Source organism: Camelina sativa, chromosome 2 (genome assembly GCF_030686135.1).
Source record: "Camelina sativa cultivar CO46 ecotype springtype chromosome 2, ASM3068613v1".
NCBI classification, from domain to species: domain Eukaryota; kingdom Viridiplantae; phylum Streptophyta; class Magnoliopsida; order Brassicales; family Brassicaceae; genus Camelina; species Camelina sativa.
In genome coordinates, this window is record NC_141881.1 from 444965 (window position 1) to 472013 (window position 27049).

The 27049-nt window shown below is 35.9% G+C and overlaps 3 protein-coding genes across 7 annotated transcripts; 2 read left to right on the forward strand and 1 right to left on the reverse strand.

Annotated features, from left to right (window-relative positions):
• Positions 1-5181: 5181 nt before the first annotated feature.
• On the forward strand, positions 5182-10632 carry LOC104711931 (uncharacterized). Of its 2 annotated transcripts, none has more exons than XM_010428712.3 (7): positions 5182-6704; positions 7180-7357; positions 7453-7523; positions 7609-8956; positions 9037-9167; positions 9267-9456; positions 9544-10632. In XM_010428712.3, exons 2-7 carry the CDS (start codon positions 7222-7224, stop codon positions 10158-10160), a joined length of 2493 nt encoding a protein of 830 aa, XP_010427014.1. In that variant the 5' UTR covers positions 5182-6704; positions 7180-7221; the 3' UTR covers positions 10161-10632. The 2 variants fall into 2 exon arrangements, with proteins under 2 accessions (XP_010427014.1, XP_087349673.1); XM_087493547.1 differs by lacking the exon at positions 5182-6704 and adding an exon at positions 6753-6899.
• A 2409-nt stretch (positions 10633-13041) lies between these two features.
• Positions 13042-23229, forward strand: LOC104711955 (mediator of RNA polymerase II transcription subunit 12). Of its 3 annotated transcripts, none has more exons than XM_087493548.1 (14): positions 13042-13732; positions 14491-14542; positions 14645-14798; positions 14879-14938; positions 15135-15240; positions 15591-15659; positions 15769-15822; positions 15937-16041; positions 16180-16326; positions 16411-16755; positions 16840-19145; positions 19250-21859; positions 21987-22299; positions 22390-23229. In XM_087493548.1, exons 3-14 carry the CDS (start codon positions 14674-14676, stop codon positions 22840-22842), a joined length of 6693 nt encoding a protein of 2230 aa, XP_087349674.1. In that variant the 5' UTR covers positions 13042-13732; positions 14491-14542; positions 14645-14673; the 3' UTR covers positions 22843-23229. The 3 variants fall into 3 exon arrangements, with proteins under 3 accessions (XP_087349674.1, XP_019088609.2, XP_087349675.1); XM_087493549.1 differs by having other exon boundaries at positions 13162-13732; positions 14651-14798; XM_019233064.2 differs by having other exon boundaries at positions 13116-13732; positions 14491-14798.
• A 48-nt stretch (positions 23230-23277) lies between these two features.
• Positions 23278-26166, reverse strand: LOC104711937 (rop guanine nucleotide exchange factor 3). 2 transcript variants are annotated; one of them, XM_087493550.1, is made up of 8 exons: positions 25793-26166; positions 25037-25407; positions 24843-24959; positions 24579-24733; positions 24416-24502; positions 24036-24335; positions 23606-23950; positions 23278-23493 (listed from the first exon to the last, which is right to left on the reverse strand). In XM_087493550.1, exons 2-8 carry the CDS (start codon positions 25365-25367, stop codon positions 23374-23376), a joined length of 1455 nt encoding a protein of 484 aa, XP_087349676.1. In that variant the 5' UTR covers positions 25368-25407; positions 25793-26166; the 3' UTR covers positions 23278-23373. The 2 variants fall into 2 exon arrangements, with proteins under 2 accessions (XP_087349676.1, XP_010427031.2); XM_010428729.3 differs by having other exon boundaries at positions 24416-24490; positions 25793-26039.
• Between the last annotated feature and the right edge of the window lie 883 nt (positions 26167-27049).

Below are 27049 nucleotides of genomic sequence, written 5' to 3' on the forward strand. Positions count from 1 at the left end.
ATGTAATGTATTTATAAACATTAAAATGATATTAAACATTAAATTGGTCGATCAGTATTTATCCAACTTCGAGAAAATTTAAATAAAATAATTTTAAATAATATTTTAAGGTTTATTCATGTGTCTTTACTCTCTAATTCACCAAGAATTCAAACTTCAATAGTATTTTTATTTAGATTTAATTAAAATCCAAAAAAAAATTGAGATTCCATAAAGAATATTTTCCTATATTTTCTGTATTTTAACAATATGTAAAATGCTATAATATTTATTTTTATTCACTGATGTAACTGTAACCATAAGTAGTAGTCTATTAAAAATGACCATTGTAAAGATATGGAATTGAAGTGATAATTATCCCTTTTGGAAGTACAATACTTGTTATACCATAATTATCCCTAATATCACAAGCACATTTTTTGTCCTGTCAACAAAAGACGAAAAATGATATGAATCCTTCATAGCCTATTTAGTGGCTTTAAACGAATTTTTTTAAAAATAAAGATCACCTTTTGGTGATTTTATTCACTTCGACATTATTAAAGGAAATCCTCATCATTTTTGTCTTGTTGTTAAGTGAAGACATAAGCGAAAGTTGAAATTAAAGTTCCATATCACAAGTTAACTGAAGTCAATTACAAATCACCTGGTAAATAAAAGGTTTTTCTTCAATGTCTTTCTTTCCACATGTATTAGAGATCTGATCATCTATTTTAAGCTTTGAGTCTCCCTATCCGTAGTAGTAATCTTTAAAAATATCCTAGTTAGAATAACAGCCTAAATAAAAGAATTTATAATTGAATTTTAAACTCAAAAAATTCGTTTTCTAAAGCAATTATACACCTCTGTCCGGGATACATCTTAATTAGGCTAAGTTGCATTGTTTATTTTTGATAGATGTCATCGTGAAACTCTGGTAAAATCTCTGTGAAATTGTAGAACGGAAAGAATTCTTCCCTGTCAAGAAAAAATGTTACGGATTCCTTTGACTTTATAAATATGTCGTAGTGTACATGCACGTAGGCTTCATTGTGTCTTCATGTCGTAATTAACCTTTACGAACTCGTTGAGCTAAAACAGACAAATGTCATTACACCTTACTCAATATGTTGTGAGGAAAAAGCTTAAGAGGAGAAAATCAAAGTAACTAAATTTTTTAATTGATTGTTTGGTCATTCCGTAAAGGTTTTCTCCACCCCCTAACCACAAGTCCAGACTACTACTTTACATGCTTGCATAAACTTCAATTCCTTGTCCGAGATCTTGAATCCTCCGTTTTCATTTTAAAAAGAATTGTGCAATGAGCAGTTTCATTTACTTGATCTAAAGAAAAAAAGTTTCAGAGACATGAGACTTTCCTAGAATCATGACAATAATTTGGGTACGAAATAGAATACAATCACATCAAAAACATATTAAGGAACCAGCCAGTCAGCAACTAACTATAGTACGTAGGACAATTTGCCGGTTTTAAATTAATGGGACTCTACAGAATTTTAGATGAAGAAAATAAGAGATTAGAATATATATTTATGACTAAACAATTTATAAATGTATAAATGTAAACTAATTTATTGGGATTTAAAGGTGATAATGGGACGTTACTAAATATTGTTTCAATACACCAATCTCTTAGCCTTACACGGTTTATTGATCGACGATAAAGAAGTCAATATTAACCATGTTCTAATTTTGTAATTGTGAAGAATACATATGGCCCATTAGTAACATTAATTCAGTCATAGGTCCATATATATTGGGTTTTTTAACACACTAAAACATTAACCAATTTATGGAAAGCAGAAGGTTGAAAACAAAACAGTTACTAAAGATAATGCATGGTAAAAGCAATTTGTAACCCACTACATGATATTAAATATTAAATTTTAATACATTTTCCATATAAGAAATAATCAAACTTAATGATTTAATTAATACTATTTTAAATATGTCACTTACAATTTTCTAATGAAATAAATAGATAGAAAATCAAGAAAGTCTAACATATATGAAAATCTTCTTATATATATATGATTTGAACATGAGAACAATTCTGAAATGCTCTTGACAAGATCGATTTTATGTTGATATGTGTATTGATATGAAAGAAGATGCTATAGTTGTGTAATATATCATAATTTAATAGGATTTTAGTGGAAGTATGGAACTGACGAACTTTATTGTCTACTCAATGAAAGAAAATATTATATGATTTTAAAACGTGTGAAAATTAAGGTTTATAAAATTACATTAAGGCTTAATCATAATCATGTATCTTTATTGTCTACTCAATGAAAGAAAATATTATATGATTTTAAAACGTGTGAAAATTAAGGTTTATAAAATTACATTAAGGCTTAATCATAATCATGTATTTAAACTATTTCATTTCTCATCCAAAATATGATTTTTATTATGATATTTTTTTATTATAAAATAGTGTGTTTTTTTACTTTAAGGATGAAGGACAAATTAAATAAAATGTAAGAAAAATGTTTAAAATGGATGTATCAAATATCAGTTATTTATTAGTAAATGTTATAGAATATTACATTTCTTATCATATACATAATATGAGATTTTATTATAAAATAATTTGATTTTGTTTGATAAAAAAATTTAAGATATAAAAGTGGATTTAAAAATATATGTCAATTGTACCAATATTAGGAAGAGAACTATGACTATTTGGAATTGAAAATGATATAAATTTGTTAAATAATAAAATAGAAATAAAAGATGACAGGTGTCGGTAAAAGAGAATACCAAATGTTGCAATGTGAGTAAAAGTTAGAAAAAACCTTCTCTTATTATATAAGAGAAGGTTGTCATATTATGTAAGATTTATGAATTGATAAGATAATTTTGAGAACACATAAATATCTTACAATCTAACATAATCTAGAATTCTTTATTGCTCATGAATTATATAAGATTGAAACCCATAAATCAATTTTTTATATAATTTAGAATTTGTTCTTGCCCCTGAATCATACATAAGATTGAAACTCATATTTATCATTTCAAAATAAACTATGATCATTTTTTCCTAAGATTAAACCACAAACTGATAAATGGTGGTTTTAAATTAGTAGAGGCCTACAAATGGTTTTTATTGAAAAAAGAGAAAAGGAAATATTGAGAGTTTTTTTGTTGTTTTTTTTTATGGGCCAATAGTTACTTAGGTCCAAAGTACAAATAAATTTAGTTAATTAAATCTAAACAACAAAAGAAGACACGTGTTAAATAGATAAGATGCCAAATGTCATCTCCTTAGCAAAAGCTGAAAAAACCTTCTCATATTATATAAGATATATGGTTTTAGACTATTGCGATGCCATCGATGAATCAGACAATGTGGGCTAATTTATTTTCGTTGGTCCATACATAAAGATAAAGGGGAAAAATGCTAAAAAAAACCCGAAGTTATTTTTATTTGGACGTTTAATACCCAATAGTTTTGGATTGGAATAAAAATACACCAAATAATAAAAACGTGTCATTTAAAATCCAAAATAATAATCATTGTTATTTTCATACCCACGATTTTTCAACAAAATCAAAATTCCCATTTTACCCTGGTTATCTAATTAATTATTATTTTTAATATTATTTTTTTTGGTTTTCTATAAACCATATTAAACCGGTAGTAAATCCCGGTTATCTATTTATTTTTGTCTTTCTTCCTCCTCTCTCAAAATTTCGATATCTAAGGGGAAAAAGAACAGAGATCTGCGTAATCATTTAAGCTTTTCTTGGATAATTCCTCAGAGAAATCTCGATCATCAAACCGTAAGAAGCATTCATCACTGTAGACTCGACCAGCCGAACCGGAACATTTTCTCTCGAGCTCCACTCTGCTTTCGTTGAAGCAACGGCGACAATGGGAAACAGAAAGATCTTCGCGGCACTGTAGAAAGACATAGATGGGTGGAGATACATCTTTGGAGGAAGAAAGGACCCAAAGCTTGTCGTCGGAAATGAGATCATTGACGGAATACATAGCTCTGAGGAGATCAACGTGGCGGCGACTAGGGTTTACAAGCTGTTGACCTAATAAAGGTTGACAATTGAGGAGAGATTTTGAAGAAGAAGAAGAGCCCACCGTCGGTAATAGTACAAGTAATGAAACCCATGCGAGGAATTGAGCGATCGACGCACAAATTTGCATTAGTAACCGACCGGCGCGTGATCATGAATCGTGAAGAACTATTCCCATATGCAAATCTAATGTTTCTGATAGAGTTCAGATTCTTGGTGAGAGAAACAACACTCCACAAAGGGTCATTAATAGCGGCGCCGTGAATCTCAAGCTGGGTAGCGATCCGTCGACCACCGCACAACCACCGCATTGCTAAGAAGATTACAAAGCTTAATTTTTGTTTGCATTTTCTCTTATTGTTAAAATTGAAACTTGAGATATTGGGTTCAAATGATTACTAGTGTAAAGGCAGATCTCTGTTTTTTCTCCTTAGATATCGAAATTTTGAGAGAGAGGAGGAAGAAAGACAAAAATAAATAGATAACCGGGATTTACTATCGGTTTAATATGGTTTACAGAAAACCAAAAAAATTAATATTAAAAAATAATAATTAATTAGATAACCGGGGTAAAATAGGAATTTTGATTTTGTTGAAAAATCGTGGGTATGAAAATAACAATGATTATTATTTTGGATTTTAAATGATACGTTTTTATTATTTGATGTATTTTTATTCCAATCCAAAACCATTGGGTATTAAAAGTCCAAATAAAAATAACTTCGGGTTTTTTTTGGCATTTTTCCCTAAGATAAAGTGCTCGGCTTTAATAACAAACCCCACATACAATTTTGCTTAACTGAAACTTTTATATACGAGTCCTAATTTTCATTTATTCTCTGTTTGATTGGATTCAAAGAAATAGTCTTAAAGTTCTATTTGTGTGTTCAATACTTTAATATAGCTCTTTTAAGTCGTACTATTTGATCATATTGTTTTGTGTGCAATTCAAATTAGAGATTGAGATATTAGAGACGATTCTGAACAGAAATTGCGACCGTCTTCGTGGTGGTGATCAACAGATGCACAAGTGACAGGTCACACAACAAAAAAAAAAAACATTTAAAACATCGTTTTTGGCTTGGAGGAGGAGAATGACAAGACATACATACAATACAACGTCGTCGTTAAGAGATTAATGACTTGGTCAAATGAAAAGTTTTAATCGCATCGCATATTTGGTTGGTGTAATCTCTCTCGAATGTTACTTACGTGTTCTCCATTTACGTCGCCTCCTTTGCCCGCGCCCACTTCCTTCTTTTCACTAATTTTATTTATTTATAATTTATCTATTTCAACCTTCTATTCTCTTGATAGTTACAGTATGACCCCTAATCTTTTCACTTTCAATCCAATCAACCCCTGCACACGGCTTTGGCATTGGCTTTAGGTCTCAGCAGTGCCTATCATCATCTCGGTCGGAGACAAGAATCCTCGTCACTGCCATGTCTCAAATTCAGAGCTTTGAGAAGAAAGAGAGAGAGAGATCAATAATTATTTAACGGTGGTGAGGCTAATGATGAAGGCTGTTGAAAAAATCTCTGCAAAATACTTTTCTTCTATGTAAAGCTTCTCTCTTTCTTTCTCTCTCTCATCTGCTCCTGTAGTAAGGAATAGAGAAGATTATGGGCCCAATTTGAAAGTGTATTTTTTTCCAACTGTGCTCTTCTTTCATTTGGAGCCAAGGCCACGACGTTGTGGTGGTTGTCAAATTGGCATAAAGCTTCCACCTTTTTCACTTGTTTCTCTCTCTCTCTCTCTCTCTCTCACTTTTTTCTTTCAATTGAGAATCCTCCATGAAAACTAATGGTTCTGTCGGTCATTGATAGATAAGAAGACACTTTTATTTATTTTTTAATATTTGTCTTTCCCCTTTGATCCTCTCCTTGTTTGTCAAAAGATGCCCACCAACACCAACAAAAACAGAGAATAGAAAAAAATATCTCTTTTTTTTTCTCCTTTTTTAATTGTATTTGAATGTTGAACAGTTGAACAATTCTGTGATTCCTCTTTTCTCTGTTTTCTTCCGTTGGGTGGTTGTTTGTTCATCAACCGGGGAAATTGAAAGCTTTAGTTTTTTTTTTGGATCGTGTGATCATCAAAAGCTTTTTCCTTTTTTTGTTGTTGTTTCTTCCCCTTTTGTTGATCTGACGGTATGATTACGAAAGCTTGGTTCTTTTCCTTTCTGTCGACAAAACCTGCAAAAGTTGTCAGATGAACAATGTGGTTGGAACATTGGATTATCAAAGATACGCTAAGCTTTGTCCTCTGTTTCAAGTTTTATAATTGAAAAAAAAACTTGACAAATTGATTTCTCTGAAGCTATCATTTGCTTAATCTTCTTCTCTCTCGCCTTGGCTTCAAAGAAATCCCCAATTTTTTTCTTCTTCTTCTTCTGACCCGTTTTGTCCGGCGATCAAAAGGCTGCTTGGTTGAGGAGAAAACTTAAAAATCTTTGCCATCAAAAGAAACAGTTTTGGGAACTTGTAGTTTTGACGACAAGTACTTCTTGGTGCTGCAACTTGCAACACTTTTTTATTTATTTTTATAATAGAGATGGCTTTGCTCAAACGTAAGCAGCAAACCAGATGAAAATTCCAGCTACGATCGCTGTTGCCCTTCAATGAAGTTTGGAATTTTTAAGGAGTTGAGAAGAATCTAAGGTACTTTCTTGTACTTTCCTCTCCTGTCTTTTTCCAATAGGGAAAGGTATCTGATTTGCTCCATAAGTCTTTTCTCTATATCAAACAAGCTTTCTCTTCTTCTTACTCTCCTTAAATTTTTGCCTAATATTAGTTGAACAAGTAGTAAGCAAATTAGTAGATTGTAAAAGGAGTTTGCTTTGGATTGGGGAACTGGTAGAGGATCCTTTACTTCTTAGTTCTCATCTTTAATTTGTTTCTTAAGAATTCCATTGCAGTGTTTAGAAAGGTTAAGTAAGTCTAATTGTGGAAATTTTTCTAAACCTTGTTTCTTGTTGTTTGTTTCTCAAGGATCTTAGATTGTTTAAGTATTACTACTTATCCATAGGGAGAAATTTACCGGATTTGTAATTTCTATTTCTGAAACTCTGTATTTTACAGTTGTCTCTCATAGTTTTTGTTTGGATGCTTTATAGTTTTCTTTGTTCTTCTTCAGCATTTCTTAAGACACATCTGGTTAGAGAAAGATTAGGAAGTCATGGCGAAGAAAACACAACGTCGTGCAGCTGCTCGACAGGAGAGGGGTCAGTTAGGGTGCATGTGGGGGTTTATGAATATGTTTAACTTCCGCCATGGACCACTGGCTCACAAGCTGCTTCTCGACCAAAAACATGGTAACAACCCTCATCTCTCTCTCTGGTATCTTTGGTTTGGAATTACTCGGGAAAGATCGACTTCTTTTTGTTAATTGTTATGTTGATTGTTCCAGCTGCTGGAAGTCCTAGGAACAATGAGCTTGACAGATCCAAAAGCCGCCAAAAGGATGCTCAAGAAACCAATGTAAGCTTTTAAACTTACCATGGAAACATCCTTAACTATCTTTTTCCTGTGGATTAATTTTAGTTGTTCCTTGAACTGTTAAAAGGGTGGTGAAGAACGCAATATAACGATAACCATTATAAAGCCAAGTGTAAAGAAACTCATAGCAGAAGAGTTATCCATTGACAAGGAAATCAAGAAGCAGATGGAGAATGCTGAAGCAGGACAGTTGTCAGACTCTGAACTCGAAGGAAGAAGAAGGAAAAACCAGAGGAGAAAAAACAAGACCCGCAAGCAAAGCTGCGATAATTTTAGCCATCTAATTGACAGTGAAGAGCCTCAAGTTCAACGCAGGAACCATAGGTCTGCAAGTAGTGTTGACATTGATAATATGATTGAAGAGTTCTATTCTGAGATTCATCGCAGAAGTACAAGCCGTGCAAAGAAAGACGAAGATTATAAAGAAAAACTGAGGGAGTTGGTCAAGTTTTTAATCAGTCAGAAGCTTTTACATGGGAACCGTCCCAGAGGAAATAGTGAAATCCTCACATCCAAGGATTTGATGGAAGTGTTTCAGATCCTGGGATCGGATGAGGAATTGTTTCTCAAACTCTTGCAAGATCCTGAGATACTTGTGCCAAGGGAGAAAGGATCAGAGAGCTTGGGCATGTTGCAGTCAGAACAATCTTCTATTGCTGAAAAGAAATGGTCTAGCTTTTTTAGAAAGAAGGATACACCACAAGAAGAATGTGAAGCTTCAGACCGTATTTTCATTTTGAAGCCAAGATCAGCAAGCTTTTCAAGTCCAGACACAGGAAATAGCCGTGGTTCATCACCTGATTCTCATCTGATGAGAAACAAATTGCAGAACGAGAGAAACAGTTCACATTTCTTTCTTTCTGAGATCAAGAGGAAGCTGAAACATGCAATCAAAAAGGAGCAGCCGGCTGGGGGGTTTGGGGAAGGGTTTCCGAAAACTAAAGATCATTTCTTTCTCGAGCGGATGGCAAAGCCTTCAACGTCTCAGAAGAAATCTCATAATGAAGATGATAAAAAGAAAAGGTTATCTAACATTTACACAGAAGCCAAGAAACATCTTTCTGAGATGTTAAACGATGGAGATCTTGATTCGAAGTCAACGAGCAGACAGGTTCAAAGAAGCCTAGGGAGAATACTCTCCTTTCCTGAGTACTTGTCTCCTCTAAACAGCCCCGGAAGAAGATGGGAGAAGAGCTCAGCTACTCACAAAAAGTCTGCTTCAGCAGATTTCACAAATCTTGTGAACATCAAGAAAGAAACTCATCCAAGCCAACCAGAGGATAATGCTGATATTCAGGCCTGCAATCTAAGCAAAGAACCTGAAGATTCTATCCAACCAACCGCAAGTGAAGCTCCTAATAAAATTGTTGACATGGAGGATGAAACTGCTAACGAAGATAAAATCTCTTCTGCAGGTAATAATATTTCGGTCTCATAGTAAGGCTCACTGTTTTTGAAAAACAATAGTTAATTTTATAACTGGCCTATCTTCCAGGTTCTGAAGATAACGTAATGATTCTAAATGAGGTAGATGAAGTCCCAGAGGAAACAAGCTCTACACTGGATGGTGACGTATCCAAAGTTGAAGCTCATGATGAACAGAGAGACGGTATAATCTCAAAACAGGCAAGTCATTTTGATCCAGCACTATAATAATATCTTTTTGTATGCACTTTGAAATGGTGGAAGACTTAAATAGGTTTTGCTGCTTCGTTGTTACTACAGACCTCTCATGAAGAGAGCCAACAACCACCACTGTCTTCCTCTGTGGCCTCACCGTCTCACTGTTTAGCTAAAACTGAGGAATGCAAATCTGCTAATACTGATTCTCCGGAGTGGTCAAGCCCAATATCAGTTCTTGAGCCACTCTTCGTTGAAGATGATATAAGCCCAGCAAAAATGAGATCTCAGTCGGGTATGTGAAAAAATGATCCCAGCATCTACTACTAGACTTGGATTGTAGTACTTAGTTCTTTATTATTGACTCATCTTTACAACTCAGGTGAAGCAGAGGTGCAACCTTGGTGTATCCACTTCGATGAAAAAAATCCTACAACTATAAACCGAGAGAATTCTGTCACAAGTGACAAAGAATTGGTGTTTGAGTATGTAAAAGCTGTCTTGGACGCAGTGGAATCAGACTTCAAAGAGCTCTATCTGAAGGCCCAATTCTCTGACCAGCTTCTTGAACCGGCACTTATCAGCAATATACCATTCTGTCCAAATCAGCTTTGTCCTGACCATGAGCTCCTCTTTGACTGCATCAATGAAGCTCTCATGGAGTTATGCTGTTGTCCACCATGGACTTCGTTTGTTTCACCTAGAACCCGAGTCTTCTCTACCGTCAAAAGCATCATTCACGAAGTGCAAGAAGCGGTTTACTGGCATCTCATGCCATTGCCACTCCCTCACGCCTTGGATCAGATAGTTAGAAAAGATATGGCTAGAGCTGGAAACTGGTTAGACATCAGATGTGACATTGACTGCATTGGCTTTGAAACTAGTGAACTGATTCTCGACGAGTTACTCGAAGAGCTCACTCTCAACTCTCTCAACAACACTGAGCACTCTCTGGTTCCACCTGAGTTGGAAATCGATGAGAGCATCCTTATTCTATAAAGGTCGTGAAAACTTACATCTCCCAATACTCTTCTTCAAGAAAAAGCCATTGTTGAGACAGCTGCAAGCTCTGAACATAGCGTCACAGTCACCATTGCTAATATTCTAGCACAGAACCATGTAGATACTTTGTATTACTCAGACAATAACCTCACAGAGTTCCTGTCTGATTAAAACTACTGAAAGGGAGAGGGAGGAAATAAGATCCTTTCAAGACCAGACCAGAAACTGTTAGTGGTGGGGTCTTCATAGAGAATCACTTTCAAAGCAGTCTTCTTTTAGGATATTTTTATAGGAAAAGATTTTTATTTATTTTAGAGAGTGTTTGTGTGTGAAGAAGATCGAGAGAGATGTGATAGTGTTTGTTTTAAGTCGGTTTCATTGATTATTATTTGTGTGTAATATTTTCAGAATCTGACATACAATGTATTATGGATTAGGAGTATTATGACCTGGTGATAATTTTAAACTATTTTTATTTTTACTTATGAAAATTGAAAAGATTTAAGATTGGTGAGTTGATAACAGGGACACGGTATATAAAAAACTAGAAGTAAAAAGTGTTGTAAATTGTGTAATCTAAGATTGGTGGGTTGATAACAGGAGACGATAAAGATCAATGGAGTTTTTAATACGAAAGAGGAAAGAAACAGTCACGAATCTGTATCTAGAGTTTAACTCAATGGAGAAATGAAACTATTGGATCATATTCATATATATAAAAGTTTTGGATAATGTTTGTAGTTGCTGCACTTTATGCCCTACTTAGTGAATAACATTTTTTTTTGATAGGATATGGTTATGTGGACACAATAGATAGTACACCTGATAAAGATGGATTCTAAAACAATTAACAAAACTGAAGGAGTTATATATATACACAACCTAATAAGTAATAAAATGTATACTTTTATAAGAATTTATAAATCTTTAATATTAATATATTTATTTCAATAGTTATGAAACTAATTTCATTTTGTTGGTAATAAGAAAATATATAAAACTATATAATAACATAACTGGATCATATAATGCAACAATCAACATTGTCACTTTTTTCTTTTCTTTGGACATCAATCAACATTTTCACTTACTCATATGTTCTTGTTTTAGAATACTATCCTTTGGTTAAGTTATCTTGTGATACGAGATTTATCTTTGGAATGATTATATCATCCAGTGAGTTAGTTTTTGGATTAACATAACGAGTTAACCAATGAAAATAAAATTATTCCACCTTAAATTATGGTTGTTACTTCTCTGTTTAACAAAAAGTGTCATTTTGACATAATTCATATAAATTAAAAAAACTATGTAATTTTTTTTGGAAAAAATTGTAATTTTAATTTTAATCCTTTATAAATACACTAAAAATATTTATATTTTTTTAATTAATAAGCTCAAATATTTGGAAGAAAAAGAAAACTTAATTTTAAAGACTATGAAAAATACAAAATGACACTTTATGTGAAACAGAGGAAGTATTACTTTCACGTTCTTCAATTTGAATAGGGGTGGGCATTTCAATTTAAGTTCGGGTTCGGTTTGAGTTTGGTTTGGTTCGGTTTATTCGGTTTTGGTAAAACTCTAACCAAACTCAACAGAAATTAGTTTGGTTTGGTTTGTGTTCGGGTTGGTTTATGTTTGGTTCGGTTTGGTTTTAATTTGATTTAAAAATCAAATAATGTAACAAAATAAAATTGATTATGGTTTTATAATAGTTAATTTAATCAAGTAAAATTAGAAAGCTAGAAAAATCAAAATAATTAACTATAATTAAATATTTAAATCTATATTTATAACTAAATATAAATATAGATTTAATTATATTTAATATTAGGTATAATTAAATCTAATAAAATTATAAAATAAAATATAATTAAATCTATATTTATATTTAGTTAATTTTATTAGAAAAGTTAAAATAAAGTAAAACAGAAACCAAATGTAAGTGGTAATAGGTAAGATCACATATTTATAATTTTAATAATATTATTAATTCATTTAAGAAACACAATTGGTTAAACCGAACCGAACCAAACTATTTGGGTTGAGGAGAAACATAACCAAATGGTTGGAGTGTAGGATTGGGTTTGGTTTGGTTCAGTTTAATGCCCACCCCTAAATTTGAATAACAAATGAATGAAAGTAATAAATAATAACAACGGTAACATACCGATTTCCCTTCTAATTGGCTTGTTTGAGCTGATCTTGTACTTTGTTGACAAAAAAATACAACGGTAACATAAATTTGAAAACGACAAATGTTTTGTTTAACATGAAGTTAATCTTTATACTTACAACTATAAAAACAGAAAAGAAGATATTCAACACTATTTTTTTAGTGAAGAAAACTTATAAACCATTTAAAATTGATTTGCACTAGTATTGATTGTACTGTTACAATAAAAAGAAATATCGAAACTCGAATATCGCATGTTATTGTTGATTAATGGGTTTTTAAACTGTTGCCAAAAACACTTTTTTAAAAAACAATACTTTTACAATCGATCCAGGGAAACATTGATCAGATTCACAGTTTTGAATTCGAAATGCTATAAAAAATGTGATCGGAAATATGATGAAACTTTTCAGTTGTGGCTACAATCTAGAGTTTAGACTATGGTCTTAATTATTTTTTTTCTAAGCTATTTGCATTCGAAAAGTACTGTAAAGGTTGTAAAAACGTTTTATTTTTCTTTTGAATATAATTTAACGTTAGTTTCAAAAAAAAAAAAGTAAGAACAGTCCATACACAAAAACATGCCCTAGCTAGGAGGAGATTGAAAATCCCAAAAAGGAAATAAAAATGGGTTGAGAACCCTTGTTGCATTGCATCCATCCACCATAATATATCATGTCAAAAACCTACACAATTCTCATAATAATAAAAAAAATAAAATTAAAAATACAATTTTACCCATAAAGCCCCTAGGGAGGTAGGGAAGAAAACGCAAGGACAAAATCGGGAATATAAACCAGAAAAGGTTAAGATTTTCTTACCAGAACAGTGTGTGTTAGATCGAATTCGATCGATCAATCGGAAGAGAGTTTGTTGGTTGCTTTGCTTGCTTCTTCTATTTAATTCTTCTTTTTTTTTTTTTTTTTTCTTTTGGTGTTTTGGTTTCTTCTTTCCTCCGAAGAGCATACGAAAACAGTTTTCACATCCCAATTTACGGAAATCATCAAAAAAAAAAAAAAGCAGAGAGGAGAGAGCATTCGTCGTCGTCATCGTCATTACACCAAAAGTGCAGAAGAGAAGAGATTGACAAAAAGAGTCAAACTTTAACCCTAAGCCCAAGACTCTTCCTTTGGCTTCTTCTTCTTCTTCTTCTGTCTTCTCCTGTGCCCTGTGGTTTCTTTCTCTCCCTCTAGATTTCCCCTTTCTTGGAAACCCTTAATTTCTTCAAAGCTTGGAGCTTTGATTCTGTCTTCGTTCCCAATCTCTCTCCCCTTGATTCGTCGAATCTCGGGGGTTATTTTGAGTTTTGGTCTCATCAGGGTCGAATTGCTGTCAAAACCCTAACTTTGGTTCGACTCCGGATTGTGGGGTCTTCTCAAGCTTCCTATTGGTTAGTTTTCGATTTTGAAACCCTAGTTTTCAATATTTATTGTACGGATTAATATGCTTGGTCGTAGTTCGATTTGGTAATTTGATCAAGGTGATTGCTTTCTTTGCTCATGTGCTTTGTCTCAAGGATGTAGTTTGAGCAGATTTTATTCTTTGCTTCTATCTGTATTTGTTCTTCTTACTCTCTTGTATGTAGCTATTTGATTTGAGTACTCGTAGTGAACTCTTCTTCGATAAAGTTTGTAAATTTATTACAGATTCTGTTTTGTTTATAGAAATATTGTTCATGATTTATTCTCTCTTGAATTGAACTTCCAGGATTTCATTTGTCTTCTAGTTTCGTTGCTTTATTATTAGGGTTAGTTTACATTTACTCAAAGGTCACTTTTTTTTCTTCTTCTTCTTCTTCTTCTTCTTCCTCATAGTGTGTGTAACTTACGTGTCTTCGAGGTGGGATCTGTATCATGCGAAGCTCAGACTTTCACTTGAGTTGATGTATGTTTGTTATAGGGAAAGTTTCAGGTTTTAATTTTGTAAGAGAATGTGGAAAGTATTAGGCGATTTAAATTAGTTGACAGTTTAGAGTAAGCGTAATGAGCTGCTGATCTGTGATATGATTTAAGACAACTGAATTTCGTAGGGCAAAAAAATAATAATTTACAAACTGAGTTTCGAGACTATATGTTAATTTAGTGTTTCCTTCTCCGCTTATATGAATACAGTGTAAGTTGAACACCAAAGGGTAATTTTATGTTTCAGGGTTTACTTCCATCAATGGGGTTGCGCTGTCGCCAGTGCTAAGTTTTATGCTGTAAGGAGAAATTGCAATATAAGTGGAAGTCCGTGAAAAAATTTCTTATGGTGCTAGATTGTGGATTACTTCTTAGATTTTATTATGGTATGTTGATGTCAGAACCAGTATGCTGGCTATAGTTTGGAGAAATGCAAAGGTATCATGCTGCCAACTGCACTAGTGCAGTCAATAATAGTGCTATAGGTGGTGCATCCGCTAGGGACTCAGGACGAGCTGATTCCTCTTCGATTGGAAACTACTCGCTTAACTCCAGGCATGTCTATTGAAAGAAGTCCTTACTTAGCATTATACGTTGATACATTTGAAGACGTGTGAAATCTTTCTTTACTGCAGGAGGCCACCTCCATTGACACCCTACAAGTTGAAGTGTGAGAAGGACGGTCTGAACTCTCGGTAATTCCACTTTGACCTTATCCCTAGTTTAGTTTTTGGATAAACCCATTATAGATGATTCCTACTTTTACTGGTTTGGTGGGTTTGTAGTTTAGGATTTCACTCTTTTATCTCCGCAAGGCTAAGTCCTTTGGATGCATGAAGTTGGCGACTCTGTTCCATTCTTGATTTCTACTTTTTCTCTAAAATGTTGCAGATTAGGACCGCCTGATTTTCATCCTCCAACATCAAGTTCGCCTGAAGAAAATCTGACCAAAGAGTATGTTCAACTTGGATACAAGGAAACTGTTGATGGACTTAAGGTAACTGAATTTAGTTATGCTTTCTTGTTGTGCTATTTAAAAATCGTTGTTAATTATTAGTGACATGTTTGCAATAGATTTAAAGATCTTATCTTGGACCCATGCCTATGTTATTTTCCTATAGATCCCCGGCAGTAATGTAGGAATAATGTCTTCCTGAGGCCGAATGTTCACTGTAGCTTGATAGATTGTAGTGATGTTTTGTTCAATTTAATTTTATAGGATGCTTGCAACTCAGAAAGTCCACATAAATTAAAATACTTTTTGATGTTAAGCGTTTTGAATTCCTTTATCCACTAGTTTTTGTCGCATTCTCTTGTAATTGAGGTTATGCTCTTTGGCCTTTATAGGAAGCCGAAGAGATTATATTGTCCCAGGTCCAAACTTTCTCGAAGCCTGTGGTCCTAAAGTGCAAAGAGGTACGGTACTAGAGAGTATATAGACAGTGTTTTCTCCCTTATATATGTGATCTCTATTGGAGTTCATTTGTGTTTCACATGAAACTAAAATTCAATTTCTATCCCGCAGGCCGTCAGAAAGTGTCTTAGAGCTATCAATGAATCTCGTGCACTCAAGCGCAAGGTAATCGAGATATTCTCTTCCTTTTCAATTTAGATTGTGCTCTTTGTGCAGGATTCAGGGTTTCAGTCCCAATTATATTACTTATAATACATAATCGCCCTAATTAAATGGCAGGCTGGTCAAGTTTATGGGGTGCCTCTCTCTGGTTCGCTTCTATGTAAGCCTGGATTTCCAGAACAGAGATCATGTGGGGAGGAGACAAAGAAAAAATGGATCGAGGTACCCTGGCATATCATTATGCTTATCCAAACTTCTTGTTAATGCTCCTTTGATCCATGCTTGTTGCCGTACACTCGTAGCTGCCATATGTTCTTAAAGAAGAATATTCAACTCATTCTTGCTCTCATTTTTTCACAGAGTTTATCGCAACAGCACAAAAGATTACGCTGTTTGGCTGATAACATTCCTGGATATAGGAGAAAAACCTTATTTGAAGTCCTTATTAGAAACAACGTCCCGTTATTGAGAGCTACTTGGTTTATAAAAGTGACTTATCTCAATCAGGTACATTTTTGGACAATTAATGTAATATCTCAAATTAGTTTCTCAGTCTGTTGGACGATATTAAGTTTTGCTAATAATGTGCAGGTGCGACCTAGTCCTGCTGCTATTTCTTCAGGAACACCTGACAAGACACAAGCTTCTCGGTGTGAACAATGGACAAAAGATGTTATTGAATATTTGCAATACCTCTTGGATGAACTTTTGTCACGGAATAGCTCATTTCCTGCTCAGCAAACTAGAGATAGGTCACCGCAGATGCTTTATACAGGATCAGTGCAAAAGATTAGTCCAGCATCAGCAAGCCTTTATGGGGAGGAAACATCTCTGCATTTTAAATGGTGGTATATGGTGCGTCTTCTACAATGGCACCATGCCGAAGGGCTTCTTTTTCCTAATCTCATTGTTGATTGGGTTCTCCGGCTCTTACAGGTATGGTGTTAGATTAATAGATCGACCTAAGATAGATTTTCTTTTCTTCGGCTTTGTCATTTTTTTCCTTTTGCTTTACTGCAGGAGAAGGAGGTCTTTGAAATTTTGCAGTTGCTACTCCCCATCGTGTATGGTGTTTTAGAGAGCATTGTTCTCTCTCAGACATATGTACAGAGTCTTGTAGCTATTGCTGTCCGTTTCATTCAGGAACCTGCTCCTGGTGGATCTGATCTTGTTGATAACTCTCGAAGAGCTTATACTCTCTCTGCGCTAATTGAGATGGTTCGCTACTTGGTACTTGCTGCATCCGACACGTTTGTTGCTTCGGATTGCTTTCCTCTTCCTCCTCCTGTAACAGCACGTGGACCCAATGATGTGAGCTATACGTCAAAGGCTTATGACAATCTGAAAAGTAATTCTGCAGAGATTTCTACCCAGGTTCAAGGAAGAGGAGTTGATTCCCGGTTTGAGTTCCTTTCTTTTGATTATACCATTTCAACCATTCAAAGAAGTGCAGAAGATTTGGCAAAGATAGCTAGCGCTGGTTATCCTCAACATAATGTGGCTAAAGCTGTTCAGGCCTTGGATAAAGCTTTGTCAGATGGAGATATGAGAGCTGCTTACAGTTATCTCTTTGAGGACCTTTGCAATGGAGCCGTTGATGAGACCTGGATAGCTGAAGTGAGTCCATGCTTAAGATCATCTCTTAGATGGATTGGCGCTATTAGCACATCCTTTGTTTGCTCCGTTTTTTTCCTTATTGAATGGGCGACATGTGATTTTAGAGATTTCCGCGCTGGTGTGCCTAAAGATATCAAGTTCTCTGGCAGAAAAGATTGTTCTCAGGTGTATTTAGTCATTCAGCTTCTGAAGCAAAAGATTCTGGGTGGAGAATTCGCAGCTCGCAGAGGAAAGAATCGTCGCAGCAATTTTCTTAATGTTTCTAAACCTAGCAGTCCGATGGATGCATTTGAAAGTCCGGGGCCATTACATGATATCATAGTCTGTTGGATTGATCAGCATGAGGTACACAGGGGGGGAGCAAAACGCTTACAATTGCTGGTATTTGAACTTATACGTTCTGGAATCTTTAATCCCATAGCATATGTGAGACAACTTATAGTTAGTGGGATGATCGATGTGATTCAACCTGCTGTTGATCCTGAAAGGAGAATGAGACACCATCGCATATTGAAACAGCTACCTGGGTGTTTTGTACATGAAACCTTAGAGGAAGCTCAGATCTTTGGAGGGGATAAGCTTTCCGAGGCTGTGAGAACTTATTCTAATGAACGCCGCCTTCTTCTTCGAGAGTTACTTGTTAAGAAAGGTAAATATTCCAATAAATTAATTCTGTCTGATCAGAAGTCAAAGAAAAATTCCTCTTCCCTTCCGTCTGTTGTTTTTCGGACGTGTAATGCCATGGCCGATAGTGAGGGACCTCACAAACATACCAAGAGTAGTGTGGATATTAGGGAACTTAAGGAGCGTATATCAGCTCTACTGCAGTTTCCAGGTATGTCATATGGTGTGAAAAATCCAATGCGAGATGAATTTCAAAGTAGTGTTAAGAGATCAAGTGGATCTGTGTATAGCAAGATTTACCAACCAGAAGCTACACCAGGGTGTGAAGACTGTAGAAGAGCAAAAAGACAAAAAATGAGCGATGAAAAGAGCTCTTGCTATCAAGGGAATTCACCAATTGCATCAGATGAAGAAGATAACTGGTGGATCAAGAAAGGTTTAAAAACTCTGGAGTCTTCGCTGAAGGTTGATCCTCAGATAGAGTTAACTAAACAAGTACCACGGGGTAGGCAGAAGATGGCACGCAAGACACAGTCGCTGGCTCAACTACAAGCTGCTAGGATTGAAGGTAGCCAGGGCGCTTCAACAAGTCATGTTTGCGATAATAAAGTAAGCTGTCCTCATCATGGCCCTGGAGTGGAAGGAGAGAATCATAAAGTGGTTGATGTGTTTAGAACTTCTACCTCTGTGGATATTGTATCTGTTGGAAAATCTTTGAAGCAGCTACAGTTTGTTGATAAGCGGTCTATTGCAGTTTGGCTAACAACTCTGGTTCGGCAACTTGTTGAAGAGCCCGAAAAGAGCAGTGTGAAAGTTGGGCAGTTCAATAGAGGTACTCCAGTTGAGGAGAAGAGCACAAGTAGGTGGAAGCTTGGGGTCGATGAGCTATCTACTATATTATTTCTCTTGGATATCTCTCTTGACTTTGTTTCAGTGGTTAAATTTCTTTTTTGGCTGTTGCCAAAGGCCAACAGTAGCCCAAGTTTTGCCGTTCAGGGTGGAAGAAACCTTCTAATTATGCCAAGGAATGTTGCAAACAACATGTGTGAGATAGGGGAGGCTATTTTAGTATCATCACTGAGGAGGTGGGTTTTACTTCCTGTTCAATAAGTAAACATTCATTAGTAATATATATTTTGTCGATGTATTTCTAGAAATTTAATCTGTTTGTATCATCAATTTCTTTTAGGTATGAAAATATTCTACTTTCAGCAGATCTTGTTCCTGAGGCCATGACAGCTTTGATGAACCGTGCTGCATCACTTATGTCCAGTAATGGAAAAATTTCTGGATCAGCAGCCTTAGTTTATGCTCGCTATATTTTGAAAAGATATGGAAGTCTTCCCAGTGTTGTGGAATGGCATAACAATTTCAAAGCAACATGCGAAAAGAGACTTCTCTCTGAACTAGATCATACGCGATCAGGAAATGGTGAGTATGGGATCCCCCTTGGAGTTCCCGCAGGAGTTGATAATCCAGATGACTATATACGTAAAAAAATCAGCATTGGCGGTACACGTCCTTCAAGAGTGGGTTATAATATGCGAGACGTTGTGCAACGACATGTTGAAGAGGCGACTAATTATCTCAGAAAACTCATTGGTACTGGTACTGTGAAGGCCTCACTTGCTGAGAAAAACGATGACGGGTATCAGGTGGCTCAACAAATTGTAGTTGGACTAATGGACTGCATTAGACAGACTGGCGGTGCAGCTCAAGAGGGTGATCCCACTTTGGTTTCTTCTGCGGTTTCTGCAATTATAAACAGTGTAGGCCTTTCGATGGCAAGGATTTCAGATTTCTCTTTGGGAACCATTCATCAGACTCATCCATCTGGCATCGATTCATCTAATATTGCACGATACATTTTGCAAATTCATATAACCTGTCTATGCCTTCTAAAGGAAGCTCTTGGAGAGCGTCAAAGCCGAGTGTTTGAAATAGCACTTGCAACAGAAAGTTCCACTGCTCTTGCTGGAGCTTTTTCCCCTGGGAAGGGATCCCGAGGTCAGCATCAGTTATCTCCTGAATCCTATGATTCAAATGCGAACAATTCAACAAATGATATGCCGAATGGTACTAGCAAAATAGCGGCGAGCAGAGCAACAAAACTTACTGCAGCTGTATCTGCACTTGTTATAGGTTCTATCACACATGGTGTTATAACCCTTGAAAGGATTGTTGGTCTGCTGAGACTAAAGGAGTACCTAGATTTTGTTCAGTTTGTAAGGCGTACAAAATCAAGTTCTAATGGCAATGCGAGGTCCATGGGAGCGTCTAAAGTGGAAAGCCCTATTGAAGTGTATGTACATTGGTTCAGACTCCTTGTTGGTAACTGCAAAACTGTTTCGGAAGGGCTGGTTTTGGAGCTTGTGGGAGAATCTTCCGTGGTGGCTATATCACGCATGCAGCGCATGCTTCCGCTGAAATTGGTCTTCCCACCAGCTTATTCAATTATTGCGTTTGTTCTATGGAGGCCTTTTGTTTTGAATAATAACTCTAACTCCAGCGTCCATGAAGACACTCACCGCCTTTATCAGTCTTTGACAATAGCCTTCCATGATGTTATTAAGCACCTTCCTTTCCGAGACGTGTGTTTGAGAGACACCCAGGGACTTTATGAACTGATCGTTGCTGATTCCACAGATGCTGATTTTGCGTCGGTATTTGAATCGATTGGTTTGGATATGCACTTGAAATCTGTGGCCTTTGCTCCTCTTCGAGCGCGTCTTTTCTTAAATTCCATTATTGATTGTAAGGTGCCATCCTCTGGTTATTCCCATGAAGGAGTTAGTGAAGCAAAAAACCGACACCAGGGAAATGGAGCAAAGCTTGTGGACAAGCTTGTATCTGTATTAGATTGCCTGCAACCTGCAAAATTTCACTGGCAGTGGGTGGAACTCAGGTTGCTTCTAAATGAGCAAGCCCTAACTGAGAAACTCGAAAATCACGATATGCCTTTGGCAGATGCAATACGATCTTCCTGTCCTACCTCTGAGAAGCCTGAGGCCTCTGAGAATGAGAAAAATTTCATTCAAATCCTCCTCACAAGGTTATTGGTTAGACCTGACGCGGTCCCACTTTTCTCAGAAGTGGTTCATCTCTTTGGTAGATCGGTTGAGGAATCTATGTTGAAGCAAGCGGAATGGTTTCTAGCAGGCCAAGATGTTCTTTTTGGACGAAAAACAATCAGACAAAAACTGATTATTGTAGGTGAAAGCAAAGGACTTCCCACTAAACCTCAGTTTTGGAAACCTTGGGGTTGGTGCAGCAACTCCAGTTCTGATCCTATTACGGGAAACAAGGCAGATAAGAAAAGGAAGTTGGAAACTACTTCTATTGAAGAAGGGGAAGTGATCGAGGAAGGGTCAGGTTCAAAAAAGGTATTGTTACCCCGGGCATTGGATGAGAATAGTCCCACTGTTGGCTATGGGATTACAACTGAGAGGGCTTTTGTTCAGCTAGTGCTTCCATGCATAGACCAAAGCTCTGATGAATCTCGCAGTACCTTTGTGAATGAGTTGGTTAGACAGTTTAGCAATATTGAGCAGCAATTAAGTTCAGTTACCAACCGCAGTACAACAAACAACAAGCACATGGCAACTGCTTCTTCTGGGTCTGAGATTTCATCAAATAAAGGAAGCACCCGGAAGGGCCTTCGCGGTGGCAGCCCTAGTATGGCAAGAAGATCCTCAACCAATACTACTGACACTGCGCCGCCGCCTTCCCCTGTTGCTTTGAGAGCTTCTATGTCTTTACGGTTACAATTTCTTTTAAGATTACTGCCTGTCATCTGCGGGTACTCACTCTCTTCCATTTTCTTTTTCCGTTTAACCAGAGTTGTTGAAACGTCATATAAAATGGCTCCTTTCGAGTTACTGAATTCAATCTGAGTTATCTTTTTTTTATGGCGATTTATTTTCCAGGGAACCTTCGTTTAGGAACACAAGACATGCACTTGCGTCTACAATAGTTCGTTTGCTTGGAAGCCGAGTTGTTTATGAAGATTATGCTGTATGCTCTCCTCGTAGTGACCCATCAAAGGTGGAAACAGATTCAACATTAGATCCTTCTGCCATGGCAGATCTCTCTAGTGAAGTCTTATTTGACCGGTTACTGTTTGTACTCCATGGGCTGTTAAGCAATCACCAGCCAAATTGGCTAAAGCCAAGGCCTCTCTCTAGTGAATCATCCAAAGACTTTACCTTGTTTGACCGCGATGCAGCAGAGAGCTTACAGGTTTGTCAGAATATTTTTTAAAATCCTTTAGAATCTGTCCGACTGAAAATACGATTTGTGAAGTTTTTTTCCTTCTTGTCAATAATGCAGAATGAGCTTTCGCGGATGCAGTTACCAGACACCATTAGATGGCGGATACAAGCAGCGATGCCCATCCTTTTTTCTTCTCTACGCTGTTCTCTCTCGTGCCAGCCTCATTCTGTTCCGCCAACCGCAGTCACACTTGTTCAACCTTCTGGATCTGGTGGTGGTGGACCCATTCAAAGAAACTCCCCTGCCTTACCGAAAACTGGAACTGCAGCAGCGCAAGGGAAGCTGAAGCAGACAATGTTGTCACCACCTCAACAACAAGAAGTAGACAACACAGATGTGGTTGACCCATGGACGCTTCTCGAAGATGGGACAAGTTCAGGTCTATCAAGCAGCAACGTTTCAAATAGCAGTGACATGGCCAATCTTCGAGCCACCTGTTGGCTGAAAGGTGCAGTGAGGGTCAGACGGACTGATCTGACTTATGTTGGTTCAGTAGACGACGACAGCTGAATCATTCTACTGTTTCATAGTTTTTGTTTTTGATGATCAAGAGAGCTCTGAAAAAGTGAGAAGCAAGGAGCAAAAGGCTTGGATCTTCGGTGCCTTAGACTGTACTATCATTTATTGAGGGCTCATGAAGAAGGAAGTCTGAATGTGAATGAGAAATCTCTATGAGTCTGTGTGGCTTCTTCAGATCTTTGTATCTTAATTACTAACCCTTTTGCTTTTTGGTCACACCACTTCATACCCCACCGGACCCATGCTGGTTCGGAACCCTGTTGTATATATAGGGATTCGAAATTAATTGTCTCAGTTCCCTTGTTCCATTATTTATCATCCACTAAAAAAATTATTATTCCTCTGAACTTATATATTGATGAAGAACACTTGTCTCTCTTTTTGCTCTTCCTTAACAAATGGGGAAACTTAGCTGATTACTAAAAATACTAAATATGTTTTTGGATATATTTCATTTGCTTTACAAGAGATGGAAACAGAAACATAGAAATCTTCTCAAAAGTCTCTTTTTGAGCTTTATTATTATTCACTACCTCTCATGGTTTTGTCTACATAGAGAACATCATCAATCCAAGCAACTATGTTAAATGCTAAACCTTCAAGTACTCTTGAATAGCTCTCCAACACAGCTTTTCCAACATCCTGCAAACCAAAAAATAACACAACTTAAAAAAAAAAAAAAAAAAATCTCAATAAAATAATTATGATAATGCACAATCATTAATTCAACTGAGTTTTCATTCTTCAGTTTTACCTTATTGTATTGAATCTTGCATATATCTAATGATGTCTGAGATAATTCTGGATAGCGCTGTTTCAAACAGAAGAGCAGAGTCTCTGCTCTCTCAGCCATAACATAGTTCTTGTCTGTTCTCTCTGTAGTTGACATAAGATCTTTCACCAGGTTCCATGAGTTCTTAGAGTTACTAAGACAAGCTTTGCGTCTCCATGTATACATCGAAGCTTCTACTCTATCTGCTAACTGAACAGCTTCATGCTCAGAGCCTATGTTCAGACAATCTAAGAGCTGTTCTGGGAAAAACCGACCCGAACTACTCATGTAACGATAAATTGAATCTCCAACACTGCTTTTACCACACTGCAGAGATTGAACATTCCAATCTTAGACTCAAAACCGAATCGTTATGACTCCTCCAGTAAAGTATGAAAGATATCAAACAAACCTTTGGAAGAGTTGTCATGTATGAGTCAGGAATCTCCATTTCACTGAGAATGCTACTGTTGATAGCCATTGCAGCTTTGTGAATCTGATTAGTACTCTCTCTCTTGTTTTTGAGCTGTTTTCTGGCCTTATCTGACAAACCTTCTGATGGCACTAGAGGAACCGGTAGCCACCATTTCTCTTCTTTCCTTTGTACTATAACTTTCCTGAAAGATCCAGTCGCAGAACGCGCAGATTTCATCGATAAACTTCCTTCTTCTGCATACCAAAACTCTGTGTTCTGAAAACTGTCCAATGCTTCCTGTAACAAAACAAAGAAAGATGTTGTGTAATCAAACCAAATAATCATAGGAACATCGATACATCTTTGGATATATTTACCATAAGCATTGAATCAAGCTTTCTCAAAGCAGGCAAGTTGATATAGATATCTGCTCTTGGTCTACTTTCCATCACCTGTAAAACCCACTAAGAATGTTTTCATTGTTTTTTCATTTCTCTTTTTTTACTGTTTTCAGACAAAAAGATTTGACAAGTTATTTACCTCAACAGTAGCTCCATTGCTTAGACTCTGACATCTAGGGATGAATTCGACTATGTAATCACATACCGATAAAAGACAATTCATTTCTCTTTTCCACAATGCTCTCTTCTCTGTTTCTAACGGCTCTAACCTCAGATTCTGTCCAAACACTGTAGCTGCAAACATTAAAAATTCCAAAAAAATACATGCATCAGATGAAGACTATTCTATAACAAAAGAACCATAGGATGTGTGAATGATATGCTTCATAATTAATGCTTTTACCATAAAGATTGGTAATTGCGTTTGAGATTGTCACAGCAGTGCAGACTCCTTTACCACTCCCTGACATATCTTCTCCAAGTAGAAGTTTTGCGAATCTTTCCTTCATTGTATCAAGTTCTGCAAAAAACCCTAGAGCTCATATTAATTTCAGGACATTACAAAAAAAAAAAAGTAGAGAAGAGAGAACACAGCACCTGGTTCTGAAATTTCTTGGACTGCAAGATTTTCATTTGATTGCATCCCTAAACCAGAGAGACATTTGGTGCTCTCATCAGACTTAGATTCAGTGAGGACAGGCCAGTTACAAGGAGAGGCTTCACTACAGAAGCTGTTGGTTTCATCAATATGGTCTGAAAAGCCTGAAGTGCTCTCAGAACAAGTTCGAGGATAAACAAAGGAATCTATGCTCATCGTGGAGTAAACCGGGGTTTCTGATGCTGATTGATCGTTTGGGTCAATGGATCTAGGTGATTGATGATGATAACCCACTTCATCGTTTTCATCTTGATTCGATAAATTCTCCATCTTTAAAGCTCAAAACTCCTTAAAGGTCTCTCTGTTTCTTCTGAATTAAGTAACCACACAAAAAAATAAATGTAAATTATAGCTCAAGATATTAATTAGGGTTTCAAGAAACTTTCGAAAATTTGAAACCGGGAGTTTTTGGTTTTTGGAAAGTGAAATTTCTAAGGACCTAAAGAACAATAAAGCAAGAACAAATCAAAAAGAGCAAAAATTAAAGCAAAAAAAAAAAAAAAAAAGCAGAGGAGAGAAGAAGCATTAAAAAATCAGGTCAAATGAGAACTTTAAAGTCACGATCTTATTGAAAACTTCACCGGAGTTTTTTTGCAGAACAAGAACAAACTGAGAGAAAAGTCTGAAACTTAAAGTTTGAAAAGAACGTTAAAGTAAAAAAAAATCAAAGCAACGGTCTTTATTTGATATATCACCTTTAAAGCTTCTTCTTGAATTTTGAAACCTTCTCAGTTCTTACGTTTAAAGCAAATAAATTTTGAACGTTCAAAAAACCAAATTCCCTCCTGTCGAATCCAAACAAAACCCCTCTCTTTAAGCCGGCCACCGGAAAAATGTGGACCGTCCGATGAAAGGTATGATCCTCTGCTGACGATGAAGTGGCTTTTCCTCGGCTTCAACAAGTGTTTTTTTTTGGTTCTATGAAGAAAAATACAAAGACCCTTTCCCTTTTAAGTTCAAGAGCTATTTGTGTCTATTTGGCTGCCTACTAGCTACTATACTTTTATCATTTTCTTGTTGGCTCAAAATATATGGACTATAGTTTTCAATCAGAAACATATCTTTGATTAGTCGATCCTTCCAACACACACACACACACACACAAATAAATAGTAAATTATTAGCTCCCATTGGAAATTACATATATGCTAAGTTATTATATAATGATTGCACAATTGCGACCAATGATCAATTTATCTTCTTTTTTTTTTTCCGTTTTCAAAATACCTATATCACATCTTTTCACTTTACGTAATTTAGACATCTCATGTAAATTTTTAGCATTATTTGTTTGAAATGAAAATCCGGGATTCTTTATAATAATTTACTAGCTACAACTCCTTCATATCAATTTGTTGAACTCCAAATATTTAATTATATGAAAGATCTTGATTGAAGCTAAGATGAGATACGAGTGAATGTTCAAAGTATATATATTATCTCTTGACCTTTTATAATTTTAAGAAGTAATCCTTGGTCGGTCTATAGACTATAGTAACACCTCCACTGGGAATTTTATTTTAAATTTTATGTGTCAACCCGTTTATTAAATTAGACCAATTATCACATGGGCTGGAGTTTAGCTTATCCCCATGTAGCCTACACGATTAACTCATAATAGGTGATTGATTAGATATATAAGTATTAGTTTAATGTATTTTAATTTCAGTCATGAATTATATACTTACAGTTTAGCACATGATAATTTAATGTAATTGAGAAGACAAATGCATATTGCATGGTTCAGTTCGTGCGTGGGACGACGTGCGTCCCATTTTCTCCTTGTACACCGTACACGCATATCCTACACGCATTTTATATACCATATAATTAATCTATGTGTCATTATTTTTAGTGTACTATGGACTATGATATTATACAATATCAACTACTTTCAACATTTTCCTTTATTTATTTGTTAAGATTTTAAATGTAAATTTAGTATATATATA

Bases quoted from the DNA above. Each gene is read 5' to 3' on its own strand.
- LOC104711931 (XM_010428712.3), top strand. From the start codon at position 7,222: ATGGCGAAGAAAACACAACGTCGTGCAGCTGCTCGACAGGAGAGGGGT. The intron at 7,524-7,608 runs GTAAGCTTTTAA...AACTGTTAAAAG, and splicing joins AGGATGCTCAAGAAACCAAT to GGTGGTGAAGAACGCAATAT. The intron at 9,457-9,543 runs GTATGTGAAAAA...TTTACAACTCAG, and splicing joins AAAAATGAGATCTCAGTCGG to GTGAAGCAGAGGTGCAACCT.
- LOC104711955 (XM_087493548.1), top strand. From the start codon at position 14,674: ATGCAAAGGTATCATGCTGCCAACTGCACTAGTGCAGTCAATAATAGT. The intron at 14,939-15,134 runs GTAATTCCACTT...AAAATGTTGCAG, and splicing joins AAGGACGGTCTGAACTCTCG to ATTAGGACCGCCTGATTTTC. The intron at 19,146-19,249 runs GTGGGTTTTACT...AATTTCTTTTAG, and splicing joins TTAGTATCATCACTGAGGAG to GTATGAAAATATTCTACTTT.
- LOC104711937 (XM_087493550.1), bottom strand. From the start codon at position 25,367: ATGGAGAATTTATCGAATCAAGATGAAAACGATGAAGTGGGTTATCAT. The intron at 24,336-24,415 runs GTAAATATATCC...GTTTTGTTACAG, and splicing joins AGCTTGATTCAATGCTTATG to GAAGCATTGGACAGTTTTCA. The intron at 23,951-24,035 runs GTTTGTTTGATA...CAATCTCTGCAG, and splicing joins ACATGACAACTCTTCCAAAG to TGTGGTAAAAGCAGTGTTGG.